Consider the following 17,987-nt stretch of genomic DNA (forward strand, 5'->3'; position numbering starts at 1 on the left):
TGCCAACTGAGTCGGTGATGCCATCCAACCATTTCATCCTCTGTCGTCCCCTTCTCCTCCCACCTTCAATCTCTCCCAGCATCAGGGTCTTTTTAAATTACTCTCTGAGAAAGTCTTGAGAACAGGGATGCCTTTTCTCTCAGACCTTTCTCCTCGCTTTCTCTCACCCTTGGCTAACCTTCCTATTCGGCCACAATGGGAAATTCTCAATCCCAGCCCTCAAAATCTACTCCTCTAGGATTCCTTCTCTGAAACCTAAAAGCCTTGGGCTTCCAAGGGGAGATAAGACCAAGAAGACTTATTTACTATTCTAACACTGTCTGGCTGCAATACAGACTTGATAACAGGTTCCCAATGGCCAAGTGTAATTTTCTCCGGACCTCCATAGCTCCTGCCGCTGCATTGCCAAGTGGTTAGAAATCCCTTGTGTTCAGGTTTTCTTCACTCTCTGCTCTCGATGCTCTCTCGGGGAATCCTGTTGTACTTCTTAAATACTCTTCACCCACTCTGGGCAACATCCTCCTAATACAATGTCTCGTGACCTGTGTTCAGATTTTTCTTCTTCCTTCGACCCTTCTGACCATAGGCCAACTCCCCCGCCCCTCGCCCCAACCCCCTTCCCCCCCCGCCCCGCCCCCCCCTGCCATCCCCGGCCATCGCTCTCAATCACCTTGCAGCTGCTCCAGATCCAGCTCCACAACCTCCACCTGTCCTCCCTCCCTCTTTCCTTCTCAAGAGCAGGCCTTGGCCAACCATAGCTCCCAACACCCCTCCCCAGACTGTGCCTGGGATAAGCTCTGAGACCTCAGCCCCACCCTCTACCCTGAGGGTCCCAAGGCTTTACCCTAACCTCCCTAGATCCCCTCACCTTACTGGTCCCGAACAACTTTAAACAGGAAACTTCACTGCAGGACCCCTCTCCTTCCCCTACCCAACTCCTCCCTTTACCCGAAGTAGCTGGAGCAGAAGGCATTGTTCGGGTTCATGCCCCATTCTCCCTTACAGATCTATTTCAGATTGAAAAGCGTCTTGGCTTCTTCTCCTCAGATCCTGATAATTATCTAAAAGAATTCAAGTATCTTACCCAGTCTTATGACTTAACCTGGCATGATATTTACATCATCCTTTCCTCCACTCTTGCCATACTTGTATGGCACATCTCTCAGGCACATGCTGATGAGATACACAGGACAGACACTAAGCCCTTAGGGGCAAGGGCTGCCCCCAAGATGATCCCAACTGGGATTATCAGGCAAGGAGACCTGGATGAGCAGCCTGTAATCATATGATTGGTTACCTCATTGTGGGCCTTCAAAAGGCAGGGCATAAAGCCATCAACTTTGATGAGCTCCAGGAAATAACTCAAAGACTGGATGAAAACCTGGCACAATTTCTAGACATGTTAATGGAAGCCCTACAAAAATATACAAAATTAGACCCCACTTCAGCAGAGGGCACCATTGTCCTTAACACCCATTTTATTTCCCAGTCACCCCCAGATATCTGAAAGAAACTAAAAAAGGCAGAAGAGACCTTTTAAATTTAGTCTTTAAGATTTTCAATAACTGGGAAGAACAGGCAAAGCTAGAGAAGGCCCAAAGAGATCAGACCACATACCACCTTTTAGCCACTGCCCTACATGGCTCCAAGCCTCCATCAACCAACAAAGAAAGGAAGCCACCTGGGCCCTGCTTCAAATGTGGCAAAGAAGGCCACTGGGCCCGCTCATACCTAAAGCCAAGGCCCCCTCCCAGTCCATGTCCCAACTGTGCATAAAGGGACATTGGAAAGTTGACCACCCAAATCCCCCTCTAGGGATCTGGACATTCCCTCCTGGTCCCAACCAGGAGTCCTCTGACCCAGCTCTGCCCAATCTCCTGACTCACCACTGAAGACTGAAGGTGCCCAGGGCCCCACCCTCCGACTCTCATCACCTCTATGGAGCCCAGGGTAACTCTTACAGTGGCAGGTAAGCCGATCTCCTTTCTCATTGACACAGAGGCCACTTACTCTTCTATGCCTGCCTACTCCGGAAAAACCAAGGTCTCTCGGGTCTCTGCTATAGGGGTTGATGGTTTAGTATCTATACCATGAATAACTGAGCCTCTACCTTGCACACTTCAAGATACCTTATTTTCCCACTCTTTTCTCACACTCCCAAAATGCCCCACTCCTATTCTTGGGAGAGACCTTCTCTCAAAATTCAAAGTCTCTGTTACTATCCCAAGCCCACCCTCTGATCTAGCCTGGTAACTGCTCCTTAACACCCACCACTTCTGTTGTTTGTCTACAACAACACGCTCCTTTCTGTTTTCCCAGACAAAACTCTATAGACAATTCTTACCCTCAGCTAGGAACTATACCGCCACACCTCTGTAATCACACTTCACATCTCTCCTTCCTTTCAGGCCAATCTGTCTATCATGTCTCAGGAACTGCAGGACATTCTCTTACTTTGCCAGGAAAACTCCCTTCTGCGTATGGTGTAAATACTCCTCTTGAAGGGGTTACACTGGCAAATTCACTGTCAGTTTCAGAGACTACTAACAAGTTCCCAGAAAGACTCCTATTTGCTATCAATTTCAACTGTTGTCTTCTTATTCCTGGAATATTTTTCCTATGTGGAACCACTGCTTATTTATGTCTTCCCACTAACTGGACAGGAACATGCACCCTGCTATATCTGGCCCCAGATATTTCTATTGCTCCTAACAATCGGACCCTTCCTATCCCACTAACTCATAACCGACCCAGACTGGAAATTCAACTCATTCCTCTATCAATCAGTTTAGGAATAGCCGCTGGGATTGGGACAGGGACCGCAGGGCTCACAACTCCTTCAAATTACTATCAAAGCCTTTCTAAACTCACAGCCTAGAAGAAATACCTAACAGCCTTATCACTATCCAAAACCAGCTAGATTTCATGGTAGCCATGATCCTCCAAAACAGAAGAGGATTAGACCTCCTCGCAGCAGAAAAAGGAGGCCTGTGCCTATTTTTGGAGGAAGTCTGCTGCTTCTACACCAATAAATCAGGCTTTGTAAAGGAAGCAGCAATAAATCTGACAAACAGGGCCTCAAGAACACGCCAACAACCTCAATAATTCATGGGAAAACTGGGTAAGCAATTGGAATTGGATGTCCTGCGTCCTGCCTGTTCTAGGTCCTCTCCTTCTACTTAACCCTTTTTCTAACTTTTGGCCCAAGATTAATGCATCTTTTTTCAAAATTTCGTCAGGATTGCTTACAAGACTTCACCAACTGAACTATCCACGAGCTACTTCGAACTCACTCAGATTATCAAAAACTTGGACCCCACACAGATCCCCTTGACCCACATTCCTGCCTTTTCTTATCTCATCCCCATGTCACCCATGTCACCCCTCTCCCACAAGAAGCAGTTACAGCAGCCTGACATTCAGCCCTTATCCTGAATCAAAAGACTGGAAGTCCCTTCTGACAGAATCCTTTTATACCCCACCAGTGAAAAATTCGAAGGCAATGGCACCCCACTCCAGTACTCTTGCCAGTACTCCCATGGGTGGAGGAGCCTGGTAGGCTGCAGTCCATGGGGTTGCTGCAAGTCGAACACAACTGAACGACTTCACTTTCACTTTTCACTTTCATGCATTGGAGAAGGAAATGGCAACCCACTCCAGTGTTCTTGCCTGGAGGATCCCAGGGATGGGGGAGCCTGTGGGCTGCCGTCTATGGGGTCGCACAGAGTTGGACACGACTGACGTGACTTAGCAGCAGTGAAAAATTCTCTGAAGGGGTGTTCATGTAGCCGGAGGTCTGGAATCTGGTGGTCTCACAGCTTTGAGAAGATAAGCACCAGTGGGATAACAGGATGCCATTTGGGCAATTTGGTCAGTCTCAAGGATCACTGTGGTTTATTCTTTGTGAGGTCGACATAAGGAGCCATCTTATCAGTGAGACCCCGTGTGGACCCTATCACCAGATACGAATGGTAAACTCACTGTGAGTCCTTTTTGAGGTTCAGAGTTTTCCAAGATGATCTCTGTTCCAGCAGTTTCTGGGTTTGATATGGATCTGCATTGAAAGCCACTATTTATCTAAGTTTTCTTCATGTTTTCCAAGGTACTGGTTTGCTCTCGCCTTCTGGGCTTTGGTGGTAAATTAAGTCTTGGCAGGCAGGGTGAGGAGAGAGGAGACAAAAACTTGGGGGAGGGAACAACTCTGTTTCTCGCCTGCAGTGTTTTGGCCTCTGTGTTCTACTCTTTTCTATAGGTCTTCTTTGGTGGTGATTTAGTTGCTAAGTCATGTCTGACTCTTGTGACCCCATGGATTGTAGCCTGCCAGACTCCTCTGTCCATGGGATTTCCCAGTAGGTTGTCATTTCCTTCTCCAGGAAATCTTCCCAACCCAGGGATCGAACTGAGGTCTCCTGCATTGCAGGTGGATTCTTTACCAACTGAGGCACCAGGGAAGCCCAAGTGCTGGTAGTATTCTTGCCTGGAAAATCCTATGGACAGAGGAACCTAGTGGGCTACAGTCCATGGGGTCACAAAGAAACAGATACAACCGAGTGACTGAGCACACACACATACAAAAGTTGAGCAAGCTGGGTATAGATACACCTTGAGAGATACACTCTCAAGATGGGGATATACTCACTTTGTAGAATTAAAAAATCAAGGCTCAGACAAATTAAATCACTTGCCCCAGATCTTGGTTGAGCCAAGATTTGAACCCAGTTCCTCCACACTGCAGTCCTGTTAGAGAACCAGGTGATGTCTTTTCCTCTCTGCTTCATCGCATAGTTAACAGGAACAAGAATTATATTTGTTCTTACACTGTTCCCTATGTGTTTGAACTCACATCATATAGAGCAATGATTTATTCTATACCTGTTTGAAAATTTTAGGAGGTTTTTTTGCTAGTAAAGAAAGGATGATTCTAAAACCTTACATAGGTTAAAGAGAAACCTCTTTACCTGGTTACGGACTAGAATGGCCAGTTTCCCTAGGTTTTCCATGATATTCTTGGTTTCAGTACTGAAAGCCCTGTGCTTAGTCTCATCCAACTGTATTTGACCCATGGGATTATAGTCCTCCAGGCTCCTAGTACTGGAATGGATTTTCATTTTCTTCTCCAGGGGATCTTCCTGACCCAGGGATCAAACCTGCATCTCCTGTGTCTCCTGCATGGCAGGCAGATTCTTTACCTGCTGAGCCATTGGAGAAGCCCCACTGAAAACCCAGCATCCTGGGAACATTTCAATTCCTGGAAAACAGATGATTGCTCACCCTTAAGAAACCTTTCCTGGTGGCTCAGATGGTAAAGAATCTGCCTACAGTGCAGGAGACCCAGGTTTGATCCCTGGGACAGGAAGATGCCCTGGAGAAGGAAATTGGCAACCTACTCCAATATTCTCGCCTGGGAGATCCCATAGATGGAGGAGCCTGGCAAGGTACAGTCCATGGAGTCACAGAGTCAGAAAAGGTTGAATGACTAACACAAGAAAACTTTAGAAGGTGCTGGCATCATCTGGTAGCTAGTGCTGCAAATTGCAGGCACAATTAAATATCAATCATTATCCCTTGCCAAGTAACCTAGTAGCAGAGATGCTGTCCATTTTACTACATGAATAGACAGGTAAGTAAAGCATGCTAGAGTACTCCAAAACCATGGTAAGTCTTCCACTCAAGAAAAGAGACTATAGCAGATACAGTGTTAATCAATCACTCTCATTCTGATCAAGTTAATTTTCAATTAAGCCATTCATATTTAACTTCCTCAAACTGTGTAATCAAGACATGGTCACCATCTAGTAGCCTGAAATTGTTTTCAGACTTAAGTTGTAGAAAATATTTACTTTTTCATTGTCATCATCTTAATCCCCTCTTCCTCCCCTTCCTCCTCCTTCACACGCATCAGCTATAAGGTCAGCAGTGTAAACAGAGTTCCACTGAAGTTAATAGCTTGTCCAGGGTAGCACAGAATACACACAGGGCAGTTCCATCTTCATCCTTGTCTCTTTCCTCACTTTTACAGCTCTTCTGTCAAACCATGATTATTTCTGGGCCCTCTCTGGTTGGCATCAGTGGTACCACCTATGCTCCAGGTGTTAGAGAATGTGGGTTCCTCCTCCCAGGAATCACAGTGTCTTCACTGGGTTCACATACATTTGTTGCTTGAATTCAATCCAATCCAAGTTATACTTTAGCACCAAGTTTTAATTTAACATCTACTATGTGCCAGGTGAAAATATTTTGGAATGAACCATTTATAAGCATACTGATTTCTTCATAGTATATCACTGTCTGTTCCTGGGAGTTGCATCTTCCTTTACACATTTGAAAGATACACAAGACCATATGCTATTTCACACAGCCCACTGGAGACTGTTACACCCTCCAGGGGAAGGGGGAGGTCAGCTGCTTCAGGGATCCTGGCTGTGGTTTACAAAGCATTTCTCCCTCCATGATAACATGTGGTATCTGTGCCCCTAGAGTGTATTCCATGGTTTGGAAACAGACTGTCTGCTGTCAGGCCCAGCTCGTTCCCTTATACTGGCTGTCTTGCTTTGAGCAAATTACTTAACCTTTCTGTGGCCCAGTTTCCTCTTCTGAAAATGTGAACCATAGTAGTCCTTCCTCATGTGGTTATGGGGAGAATTAAACCATGTAAACAGTTCAGCAGAATGCCCAGCTGGAGCAAGTGCTATGGAAGTATTAGTTATTACCGTGTCCTTGAAACCCTGAGTTTGCCAGCCTCCTCTTGACATTGAGGAAAGTGAGATCCAGAAAGGAGAAAAAAGTTACCCACTAGAGGCCAATTTAGAATTAAAAACTGGATATTCAGACCACCAACCTTAATATCTTTTCTCGGCCCCATATACGTTTTAACCAGAAGTTGCAAACCAGTAGCTCATAGACTGAATATTTTATTTGCTTTCTTTATTGTTTCATTTTGGGACTTCCCTGTAACTCAAACAGTAAAGAACCTGCCTGCAGTGCAGGAGACCCGGGTTCGATCCCTGGGTCGGGAAGATCCTCTAGCAAAGGGAATAGCAATCCACTCCAGTATTCTTGACTGGACAATCCCATGGACAGAGGAGCCTGGTGAGCTACAGTCTGTGGAGTCACAGAGTCAGACACGACTGAGCGACTAACACTACTACTACTGCTTCATTTAACCAGAATGCTATACATCACAACATCAGAAATCCAATTCTTTTGGAAAACTGAGAAGTTCTGAGACTTTCCTGGCAGTCCAGTGCTTAAGACTCCATGTTTTCACTGCAGGGGTTGTGGGTTTGATCCCTGGTTAGGGAACTAAGATCCCACGTGCTACATGATGTGGCCCCCCCAAAAAAAGAAAAAAGAAAAATGAGAAGTTGTGGCCACTTGGGCCTGCATTCTCATGGGCCAGCCACTTGCTGGTACTGACTAGTGACAGCCCCTAATTCTACAAGTCCCTGCCCTTCTCTATTACCCCTCAGATCTATGGCTGAGGACCGGATTGTATTAGTATTTCTCATTGAGCTCCCAATGTTCTTTCTCATGCTTTACAGAAACATTTCTCCAGTTTTCCACCTCTCTATCGACAGTAGGAAATGACCAATGGGCTCCAAGGACTTCATGATTATTTTCTCACACAGGCACGCTTCCCTGGGCTGCCTGCTCACTCAGTATGCACGGGGTTTGCAGCCCCTGCCTCAGAACACCTGCACAGTCTCCCCGTGTTGGCCGCTGCCACACGGTGGCCAGGTCTCTCAGACAGGCCAGGAGCTCCATGCCCTTGACATTCCCCTTGAAGCTTGTTCTTCAGAGTCTGAGAGCACTGGGTAAATACTTTTCATTCCCATGTTTCAGATGGAAAAATAGAAGCAGAAGGAGCTTACCTAAAGCCATGGTGAAAGATGAGGTCCTCCAAGGTATTCCAGGCTCTGGCTCCAGACGGAGTGGTGACACAGGAAGGAGGCACAGCCAGGCCACACCTGGGCCACCAGCCCCTCCCAGGGCAGAACCACGCCCTCCTACCCGATTCCTGGCGGAGGGTGAGAGGAGGAGCCCCAGTCTGCCTTCCCACATACCCACGCAGGGCTGGCCACTGCAAGGAGGTGGGCAAGCCCAGCTTCCAGAACGGTGACTCAGGCTAACAGAAGCCAGACGGGTTCTGATCTGCATAAAATCGGAGGTCACATATGAGGAGCTGAGCTGGATTAGTGGGGCTGGACCTTTGTTCCCACCCAACCCCAGTGACCCCCAGTCTGTGCCTATGTGTGCACCTTCATCCAGACAATGTGGGTAGACTTAACCCTGTATGCCCTTAACCTGAACCAGAAGAAGGTTCTCTTCTGGCAAGCCTCCAGAGAAAGCCACAGAAGGTCCCTGATGATCTTTTTAAAAATGTATTTCTTTATTTATTTTTGGCTGTGCTGGGTCTTTGTTTCTTCATGGGCTTTCTCTAGCTGTGGAGAGGCGGGGCTACTCTCTTGTGGTTCTCGGGGTTTTTATTGCCATGGCTTCTCTGGTTGCAGAGCATGGGCTCCAGGGTGCTTGGGTTTCAGTAGCTGTGGTTCCCAGATTCTAGAGCACAGGGTCTGTAGTTACATGGGTGCACGGGCTTAGATGCTCCGCAGCATGTGGGACCAGGGATTGAACCCATGTCTCCTGCATTGGCCAGGGGATTCTTTATCACTGGGCCATGAGGGAAACCTCTCTCTGATGTTCTTATGGAGAAGAACATCAGAAGAACAAGAAACAAGTAAACTAACTTCAGACAGCAGTAAGTGCTAGAGGGGAAAGAAAAAGCATGAGGTTTTCAAGGGACCTGGGGTGGGTGTGATTTTAGAGAAAGTGGTCAGGGGAAGCCTCTCTGAGAAGGCAAGCTATGGACTGTAGCCCTCTGTCCAGGCTCCTCTGTCCATGGGATTCTCCAGGCAAGAATACTAGAATGGGTTGCAGTGCGTTCCTCCAGGGGATCTTCCTGACCCAGGAATCAAACCCGCATCTCCTGTGTCTCCTGCATTGCAGGTGGAATCTTTAACACCGAGATGAGACCTGGATGATTAAGGAAGAGAAATAATGTTCCAGGTGGAGGGACAGCAATCACAAAGGCTCTTAGGTGGGATCTTCCTGGTGGTTTTGAGGCCCGTGTGGTTGGGGCTTGGCTTAGGGAGCAGGGAGTATCCATGTTACCCTCAGGCCTTATACCCAACTGCTGGCATGATGCTGTCCAAGAAGTCAGGCTCTCCCCACCTTCTCTGGAAGATTCTGTGTTCCCAACCCACTCTCCCATTTGCCATTCAGAACTGACCAGCTCAATAGCTTCATGGTCCCTAGACCTTGCCAGCAGGGAGCAGACAGCTCAGGATTCTTTAAAACTATCCAGGCTGGTACATGGGAGCAGAGGCAAGGGCTTCCCACAAGGCTCTGCATCATGGGTCGCATCCCAGGTCTGCAGTTAAAGAGCTGTGTGACACTGGATGGGTCCCTTCTATTCCCTGGGCTTTATTCTGATAACTGCAAAGGGAGCAGTCACTCTCTGCCCCACCTGAGGTGAGGAGCTGGCTGCAAGAAGGAATGACAGCCTCTGGAAGGCTTTATAAATTGTGTGCATTGAAATAGGGCCTTGCTGTCGTCAATGCCTTAGGGCACAGGTCCGCAACCCCTCAGGCATCTACCATTCCCCATCCTTCCCATTATCACCTGAATCACCACCACACCCACCAACCCCTTTCGTGGAAAAACTGTCTTCCATGAAACCGTGATGCCATAAAGGTTGGGGACCACTGCTTAGGATACAGGTGAACTGGAGGCCAGGCTGGTGGCTGCCCCCTATCCGGGTCCCACCACCTTCAAGCGTGTCTCCTCTGTCTGGGAAGGACAGGCTAGTGGTTTGAGGGAAGGTTTATCATTCAGATGTGTCTGGGAGGAGCAGTTCATGGTCCCCCAACCATATCGCTGGGGCTTGGGCTAGCTCCTTGGCTCAGCCCATGATGGGGCCTGAAGTCAGGCCAGGGGATGCACGGTGCAAGGTGCCGGGTGTCAGAGCCAGGCAGGGCCACGTCCTGGCCCCGACCGCAGGGACTTCCCATGGGGCCTCACTTCCTGCTCTCTGCAGCCCAGCCTCACCACCTAGAATGCCAGGGACCCTGAGCTGGGGCTGGCTGGGAATTTTTGAAACAGTTTTTGGAGATAAACGCTTGTTGGCTAAAAAAAAGCAGGAACTCAATTTTGTAAATGTGGAAAGTTGGGCCAAGGGGCAGGCGAGGATGGTGAGAAACTGTTATTGCATCAGGAGGGCAGTCCTGGGAGGCGGGCCCTAGTGCCCGGAGGTTCAGATTCCCTGGCCTTGCGAATGACATCTGTGTGATCCTGGAAACATCTGGGGAAATGAGGGTAAGACTGTGGCCTCCTCTCGTGGGGGGTGGTGGGGACTGAGCTAATAAACTCAGGACACAGGAAGGTGCCCACACAGGAAACATCATTTAGGTGTTGGGTTGGTTTTTCTCCATAAGATGGTATAAAAACCCTGAACGAACGTTTTGCCCAAGCCAGTATTAGCTATATTCTTGCAGGTTACGGGTCTGATCTCTCCCCTGCGAAGCCAGGGGCCTGGCCTAGCCTGGGCTCAGTACAGAGATGGTACACTGGGCTGCCTATCAGGACCAAGGGATGGCATGTGGATCAGAGAACAGGCTGGGGCTTGCCTGACAAGGGGCACATCCAGGGTAGAAAGGCCACTTGAGAGCACCTCTAACTACCCCAGGACCTGGTCCATTCCCAAGCCCTCCTCTCCAGGCCTGCCAGCACACCTCCAAAGCTGTAGGGCTCTGAAGGATCAGAACCTGGTGTTGGGTACCCAGAGCCCCTGAGAAACCTGCAACTGAATGTTCCAGAGGTGGGGAGGACTGATGGCTCTGGGAAGACCTGGCATTAGGGAATTTGGGGATTCCTGGTGGATGGTGACCCTTGGCCGTGGAGGGTGGGGGTATTTCTGAAGAACCCCAGTGACAGTGACTGACTTGCTTTGGGCCAGTGCTCTGCACAAGGAAGAAGGGTAAGGGTGGCAGTGGGGGGGGGTGGTGGTGGAAGGAAGGGTGGAAACAGGAGGGACCAGGGGACCAAGTGTCAGAAATACGGGTGAGATCTTAAGGCTGGATGTCATTAGAAGCCCTGTTTCGGGCTAAGATGGTTGCAGGTAAGGTCTTCTGGCAGGAGAGACCCCAAGGCTCCAAAGGGAAGTCTTACCCTGGAAACAGAAGTCTGGGCCACAACCAGGTTCAACGGCAGGGCCCTGGTGGGCTGTGGGGAGACTGTGGGGGAACCCCTCCACCAGGGCCAGGGCAGCAGCACCCAGGGGAACCTGGTTCCTGTGGGTCTAGGGATATAGACCATGACACAGAATCAGAGTTGTAAAAAGAGATGGCATCGCTTTTACAATTGACTGTAAACCCTCAAGCTGTTTCCCATAGTCTTTATGAATAGATAAACCTGAAAGCCCTTACTTTCTGGTGGCTCAGACAGTAAAGAATCTGCCTGCAATGCAGGAGACTGGTGTTCGATCCCCGGGTCGGGAAGATCCCCTGGAGAAGGGAATGGAAACCCACTCCATTATTCTTGCCTGGGAAATCCCATGGACAGAGGATCCTGGTGGGTTACAGTCCAGAGGGTCACAAAGAGTCAGACATGACTGAAGAGACTTTAGCACACATGCAAAGCCCTTCCAGTGTCCCTGAGAGTCTGCGCCACCAGGTCCGGGCTGTGCTTGCTTAACAGCTGTCGCCTTGCCCTCTGAACTCCATCCACACGAGCTTCCTTTTGATTCCTCAAATTGACCTCTTCCTCCAACCTCAGAAACTTGGCATCACTTGTCCGCTGAAAGGAATTGCTCAACCCTGCTTGCCCCTAAGACCTCAGTTCAAACATTCATTTGTGTGATACCCTGAGGAACATCTGCCTCCCTGGTGGGTCACAGCAAGGACTGTGTCTTCTTTGTTCGCCACTGAGTCCCTGATTCATAGCACAGGAACTGCCTCAGAGAGAAATGAAACAAAGACAGGATGGGAAGTCACCAGGCATGGACAACCAAGCCTCTCTCCCTCTTACATACACACACACACACACATTCATACACACACACACACACACACACACATACACATACTCTACAGATAAACAAGCCTCCCAAGCATAATACTCATAATGATCACACGTTGAATGAAGCACACAAGTTCACATCAGTCAAGGTCAAGTTATGCAGACGCTGCTTAACCCATGATTCCCTCTTCTGGGAACTACCCCCATCACCACCATCACGGCTCACAGGGTCAGTCACCTATAATGTCCTGACTTTGCCCTTGTTATTGTTGTTTAGTTGCTAAGTTGTGTCCAACTCTCTGAGACCCCATAGACTGTAGCCCACCAGGCCCCTCTGTTTGTGGGATGTCCCAGGCGAGAATACTGGAGTGGGCTGCCATTTCCTTCTCCAGGGGATCTTCCAGACCCAGGAATAGAACCCATGTCTCCTGCATTGACAGGCAGGTTCTTTATCATGGAGCCACCTGGGAAGTCCAACTTTGTCCCTAGCCCATAGCTGATTGGACTCTGGGGACAGCGGCTTCAAACTAACCCACTGCCAGAAATAAGGAAGTAAAAAATCAGAGAAGCCAGGCCATGTGTTACTGCTCTCAAACCTAGGACTTAGAAATCTATCAGCTTTAGAGGGGCCACTTTTCGCAGGTATACAAAGAAGCAGAGAAAGCCATTTTGCAGAAAGGAAGAATCGAGCAGACAGATAGATGCAGAAATGAGAATACAGTGGCTTTCGGCTGTCAGATGATAATGCCTCATTTCTCATAATCTTAACATTCCCAGTTAGTCTCACGTGATATGCTATACTTCCTGCCACCATATCTTGTCTCACAGGCTAGCTCAAGCATGTCTGTCTCCTGCAACCAAAGGTTTAGATTAAATAATCCCATAAAAGCCAATAAACAACACATAAGGAAACTGAGGAGTCCGTCAACATGAAGCTCTAAAAGGGACAGTCCAGGAAGGCATAGGTCGATGACGGGAAGAATCATTTCCTGCATCTGGGCAGTACATCCGGTCCACGAGCTCCTGGGAGAGTCCGTGCTTCCATAGCGCCACCTGAGGCTTATCTGCTGGGCAGGCTGACTCTCCTCCTTTTCTTACTTCAGCCATCTCATTCCATCCTCAGCCATTGTGCATGGGGCACAGGACCAGACTCAGAACAGTAGCATCTTCCTGGTGTTGTCCAAGCTGTATTGAAAAAGGAGGAGCAGTTTCTGGTGCTTTCCCAGCAGCTAAGTGGTAGAGTTGTAAGCTAGTTCAAGGTAGTCTGGGTCCCTGTGATAACAACCAACAATAAACAACAACCAATGATAAAACCTAATACACATTTGCTCCAATAAGATTCACTCCCCACCCACCCCTACCAGGTGCTACATTAGACCCCATGGGCACAGAGGTGAGTGAGGTGGGCGTGTCCTTGTGCTTATGGGACTCAGTCTTCATGCCTTCAGCAAAAGGACATTACATGGTCAGGTACACGCTGCTGTATTTAAAATGGATAACCAACAAGGAACTATTGCACAGTATATGCTCAATGTTATGTGGCAGCCTGGACTGTGGGGGGGGAGTTCAGGGCAGAATGAAACATGAAAGTATTAGTTGCTCAGTTGTGTCTGACTCTTTGCAACTCCATGGACTGTCACCGGCCAGGAGCCCTGGGGAAGGATGGATACATGTATATGTATGGCTGAGTCCCTTCACTGTCCACCTGAAGCTATCATAACATTGTTAACCAGCTATACCCTAACACAAAATAAAAACTTTAAAAGAAAAAGAAAAGAACATTACACCACAATGTGTGCATGGATAATAGAAGCATAGGGTTTGGTGGGAGCACAGAGCAGAGGCACGACCATCAGACTTGGAAATGGGGCTGAGCAGGAGACACAGGACAATTAGTAAAGGAAGAAGAGAAAGCAGAGGCCCCAAAGGGAGAAAAAGCATTGCTGGGGGCTTCAGGCAATTATAAGTAAGTCACATCAGTTCAGTTTAGTCACACAGTCATGTCCGACTCTTTGTGACCCCATGAACTACAGCATGCCAGGCTTCCCTGTCCATCACCAACTCCTGGAGCTTGCTCAAACTCATGTCCATCAAGTCGGTGATGCCATGAAATCATCTCATCCTCTGTTGCCCCTTCTCCTCCTGCCTTTAATCTTTCCCAGCATGAGGGTCTTTTCCAATGAGTTGGTTCTTCATATCAGGTGGCCAAAGTATTGGAGTTTCAGCTTCAGCATCAGTCCTTCCAATGAATATTCAGGGTTGATTTCCTTTAGGATTGACTGGTTTGATCTCCTTGCAGTCCAAGGGACTCTCAAGAGTCTTCTCCAACACCACAGTTCAAAAGCACCAATTCTTTGGGGCTCAGCTTTCTTTATGGTCCAATAAGTAATTTTTTTATGGTCCAAGTAAGTCAAATCAGATCAGATCAGATCAGTCTCTCAGTCGTGTCCGACTCTTTGCAACCCCATGAATCGCAGCATGCCAGGCCTCCCTGTCCATCACCAACTCCTGGAGTTCACTGAGACTCATATCCATCGAGTCAGTTATGCCATCCAGCCATCTCATCCTCTTGCCCCCAATCCATCCCAGCGTCAGAGTCTTTTCCAATAAGTCAACTCTTCGCATGAGGTGGCCAAAGTAAGTCAAACAGCCAGATCCAAAATGTCAAGTTCAAGGGAAAGAGCCTACAGAGTGATGGAGGCCTGACATCCAAATCCTTATTCATCTACCCCATCAAGGGCTCTGGACTTTGGCAGGACTGAGTGATCCAGAACTCCCAATAAGGGAGACTTGGAGTGGTAATCAAGTTGGAAGTCAGGGAAAGGCTGGCATTTTCCCTCTTACATCTTATAGTATCTGGAGGATGGGGGGGGTTATAGAGCTGATAGTAGTTCTGGGCTCTTACCTTCTCCACATTCCCCCCCAAAAAGCTTGAGCTAAAGTGTACCTGTGTTTTTTGTTTCATGTTCCAAGATGGCCAGACGCTGGGAAGCCCTGACCCACCTATTAGTCACCTGAGAACACTTCCTTTTCTGAGGCCAGGGACTTTCACGGGGAATGTAGAAGCATTTCAACCACAGGGTCTTGCGGTGCGTCAGAATTCCTGGAGAGACTGAACAACAAGCCACTCTGTGCTGGGTAACAGGAACGTGCAATTGACCTGTGGTCTATTACAAGGTATTGCGTCACTGGTGAAACAAGTCTGTGCCCAGGAACAGAACAACCCAGACTCTGGTAGCCCCACACCTAGAGGCTACCACAGTTGGCTGCATATCAGTGCTGGGGGACCAGGGTCAAGTCCTTCAGGAAGGCCTGCCTGTCTTAGTCTCTTGCAAGAGCACACCTTGCAAGCACACACTGCACACCTAAGCCAGACCAGCCTCTCTGCTACTTCATATCACTGGTTCTGTGCAAACTCACTCCCATTTGTGGTTCACACCTGACTGATAGAGGGTGGTTTTTACACATGTGCATGGAATCAAGTAATGGAGATTAGCCTGCAGGCATTGATTGGAGTAGGAAATGGCAACCACTCCAGTGTTCTTGACTGGAAAGTCCCATGGACAGAGGAGCCTGGTGGGGCAACAGTCTATGGGATTGCAAAGAGTGGGACAGGACTGAGTGACTGAGCACACATTGACTGGGGATTTAATTCAGAATCCACACTTCTATGAAAAGGCAGATTGAGGGCAGGAGGAGAAGGAAGCAACAGAGGATGAGATGGTTGGATGGCACCACTGACTCAATGGACAGGAGCTTGAGCAAACTCCAGGAGACAGGAAAGTGAAGGACAGGAAAGCCTGATTAGATTCAGTCCATGGGGTTGCAAAGAGTTGACATGACTTAGTGACCAAACAACAACCACAGCTCTATGGGGTGAAGAAAGAAGGAACTAAGCTGAAAGAAAAGCTGAGCTGCAATGTAGTCACACAGGTCTCCACCCATCCTCTAGGAGCTAGAGTGGCCCTGGCAAGGGAGTCAAGACTGTATTTACCCATACTGACTGGTCATTGGATACAGGCTTTCCTTGGACAGGAGATGTGACTTCACTGGCGCATTCTCCATGAGCCTTGGGGGAGGTGATCTGGGTAGCATTTCCAGCTAGATTCGAGTAGTGATGGCTGATGACAGCTGTCATGCTGACATATGAACTCTGTCACTGAATTTTCACAACAGTCTTTAGAATGTATAACTGTTATCTTTGTTTAACAGATGAGGAAATTGAGGGACGGAGGTGTTTGGCTCAGAGACCACTTAGCCACCAAAATGCCTCCTTCAAAAATCAAGCACTAACTGTGTAGTCAGGAAATTCCAGTTCCAAAAACCTTAACTTCTCATTTACCCATGGACTGTTCCCAGACAAGCCTTTATTTCTCTCTAGGATTTTATTTTCCCAGCTCTAAAATGGGGGTCATAACACTTGACCTACTTTTTACTTCCCTCATAGAAGTGTTGCCAAGACCAATGAAAAATGAGACTGGGTTTGTGCGTGTGCTTTGGGAATTAAGTCCTATACAAATAGAATATGGAATTCTTGCTACACATGCAGGATAGTCTAAAGGATCAAGACACCTGACTGCCTCCTGCCAGGTGAGGGGCTTGCTCCTCACCCTGGGGGTCATCATGGAGGGAGTGCTGGAAGCTTCACAAGCTGGCCATCACTTGAACTTGTTTCTGCCTGGAAGGTGAAATGATGGAATGGAGTGAAGGCTTTTGTCTCTTGCAGCAAGATCTGTTTCTTTAAATTGGAGATTGGTCTGAGGCCCATAAGCTAGGAGACCTGATGTGGTTTATCAGAAAAAGCTGCTAGCTGTAAAAGCCAGGTTTTGAAGCCCCTAGCATGGGAAAGAACCCCAAGATAAGAACAAAGGGGCACAGAAAATAGGCCTCCCTACAGGTCAGCAAGGAGATCAAACCAGTCAATCCTAAAGGAAATCAACCCTGAATATTCATTGGAAGGACTGATGCTGAAGCTGCAGTTCCAATACTTTGGCCATCAAATGCAAAGAGCTGACTCATTGGAAAAGACGCTGATTCTGGGAAAGATTGAGGGCAGGAGGAGAAGTGGGTGACAGAGGATGAGATGATTTGATGGCATCACCGACTAGATGGACATGAGTTTGAGCAAACTCCAGGAGATGGTAAAGGACAGGGAAGCCTGGTGTGCTGCAGCCCATGGGGTTGCAGAGAGTCAGACATAAGTTAGTGATTGAACACCACCAATGGCCCAGAATGACAGTGGTTCTGGGCTCCAGGGTGAGACTTGGGATCTGAGTGTTGGCACCACAGCTGGTCGCAAGAGAAGGCTGTGTGTGTGTGTGTTTCCAATGATTGACCTGAGTCACACGTACCACGGGGTCTCTTGACTAATTCAAAAACAGAGAAGCCTCCATTTAGGTCAATCTAAACAGGTTTTGAGAGTGACTGCGGTCTTTGGGTAAAAGTAGGTACTCCATGCTCATCCAAATGGATGATGAGGAAAAGTTCTCCAGGTGAGGTGTGGGCTCAATGAGGAGGGAATAGACCCCAGGGGAAGCCAAGCCATAGCCCAGGTATAACTTCTTCCTGTGTGGGGACAGTTTTCCCTTCTGTGAAATGGGAATGATGATAACACTTTCATAATACTAGCAAAGGTTTCATATTATTTGGATATAATATATACATGTCAGCTGATGGGCAAGGCTCTTCCAAAATTTTGTGTATGGTGAGATTATTTATTTGTTTATTTATTATTTATGTATGCACGTACTTATTTTGTGGCCACAGAAGTTTAGAAGTGTCATGTATTTGTGGTGAATTAAATTCCTGGACACTAGGTCATGGTCCTCCCCTTCCTGTTTATGTTTTTGCAATGAAATTCTGCTCTGATATTTAGAATGGCCCCAGATCTTGTCTGGGCTTCCCAGGTAGCG

The 17,987-nt window shown here is 48.1% G+C and overlaps 1 protein-coding gene across 1 annotated transcript in view; it reads right to left on the bottom strand.

The window, feature by feature from the left end:
* IL1RN (interleukin 1 receptor antagonist) overlaps positions 1–7,963 on the bottom strand; it is a 21,573-nt gene extending 13,610 nt beyond the window's left edge. The window contains exon 1 of the mRNA XM_010834102.1: positions 7,872–7,963. Coding sequence (XP_010832404.1) covers positions 7,872–7,881 — 10 coding nt within the window. The 5' untranslated portion in view covers positions 7,882–7,963. The remainder of the gene's footprint in view (positions 1–7,871) is intronic.
* Between the last annotated feature and the right edge of the window lie 10,024 nt (positions 7,964–17,987).

The sequence above is a fragment of the Bison bison genome, unplaced genomic scaffold (genome assembly GCF_000754665.1).
Source record: "Bison bison bison isolate TAMUID 2011002044 unplaced genomic scaffold, Bison_UMD1.0 scf7180017864020, whole genome shotgun sequence".
Taxonomy (NCBI): Eukaryota; Metazoa; Chordata; class Mammalia; order Artiodactyla; family Bovidae; genus Bison; species Bison bison.